Source organism: Aplysia californica, unplaced genomic scaffold (assembly GCF_000002075.1).
Source record: "Aplysia californica isolate F4 #8 unplaced genomic scaffold, AplCal3.0 scaffold01368, whole genome shotgun sequence".
Taxonomy (NCBI): domain Eukaryota; kingdom Metazoa; phylum Mollusca; class Gastropoda; order Aplysiida; family Aplysiidae; genus Aplysia; species Aplysia californica.
Window position 1 is genome coordinate 74457 of NW_004798638.1, and position 1403 is coordinate 75859.

A 1403-nucleotide genomic window follows, 5' to 3' on the forward strand; every position below is an offset into this window, starting at 1 on the left:
AGTAGGAGATTTTATTAGAAATAGCTGATATTGTTTGACATAGCAGATTTCATATGAATAGTATATTTTATGTGAAATACCAGACCCATTGAAAAAAGAAGTAAAAGATTGTACCGAATGTGAAATAAAAACAAATTTTATTCAAATAGAAAACGATTTTATCTAAATAGAACAAATACACATTTGCGTACTTTTGAAATGGTAGAAGATTTTTTATGTGAAATAGTAGGCTTTTAATTAAAAAACAAAAGAAGACTTTATCTGAAATAGTACATTTTTCTGAAATAGAAAGCAGAAGATTTTATCTGAAACAGAAAGTAGAAGATATAATTTTATCTGAAATGGATCGTAGAAGATTATATCTGAAATAGTAGAAAGTTTTATCGGAACTAGGAAAAGATTTTTATCTGAAGGCGTTGAAGTGAGTGTTGTTAAAAGTAAGGGTTCTCAGAGAAGAAACTGAGTGGGTGGTTGGTGGGTGCTCTGCAGTTGTTCACTCCTCCTTTCCTATTAAACATCTATCGTCCTTATCTCTCCTCCTTTTTTTGTTTCTTACTCTCTTGTAACATTTCTAATCGTCGGCACTTATATAACGTAATTGTGTTGCAAGTGCTATCAAACTAGTACAGAAACAAAGGAGAAACTGGTGATCTGTAGACTGCGACTGAGAGGAATGTCACTGAAGGGTGATTGTGTTATCCATACCTTCCACTTTCCACTGGTACACCCCAGCACTTACATTTTAGCTCTAGTTGTCTTTGCTTCTGCTTTCACTTCTCTCATCATTCACTGCCATCCTTTGCTACTCTCCACTTCATATTTTTTTCTCTACTATAAGTATAAATCTTATCTCTAGTACTTACATTTTAACTCTGGTTTGCTTTGCTTCTGCTTTCACTTCTTTCATCATTCACTGCCATCCTTTGATACTCTCTTTTTCATACTTGTTTCACTCCTATAAGTGTCATATAAGTCTTATCTCTAGTACTTACATGACCCTCCTATTGCAAGCGCTGAAAACCCCTATCAAACCAAACAGCAGTGCAGATATCATCTAAGATGTTGTTTATACCATTAATGCACGTACAATTATAACGCTATTTATATACTTTAAAAAACAATTGAAATAAGATGTGGAGGTGCACTTGTAAACTCAAAATAAAAGTGAACGGGTATTAAAAACGGAAGTTCATAATTACCTCAGTTCCAATTTGCAAACCTTTGCAGACATTAGTACCTTGTCTGGAAGAGAGAGAAAGGAAGAAACGTTTTATCACGTCTTGTAGAATCTTCCACTCAAACACCACAGCTGGGATAATGTGCGCCGGGTCCCAAGCTCTCGACTACTCCCTGTGTACCGGGGTCTTTTTGTGTTTTTGTTTTTGTTTTTTCTTTTTGTTTCT

General features: G+C 34.6%; 1 protein-coding gene across 1 annotated transcript in view; it reads right to left on the bottom strand.

The window, feature by feature from the left end:
- LOC101863480 (integrin beta-6) overlaps positions 1 to 1403 on the bottom strand; it is a gene marked incomplete at both ends in the record, with an annotated part of 24414 nt that overhangs the window by 13324 nt on the left and 9687 nt on the right. Inside the window, 1 exon segment of the mRNA XM_013090620.1 lies at positions 1200 to 1242. Coding sequence (XP_012946074.1) covers positions 1200 to 1242 — 43 coding nt within the window.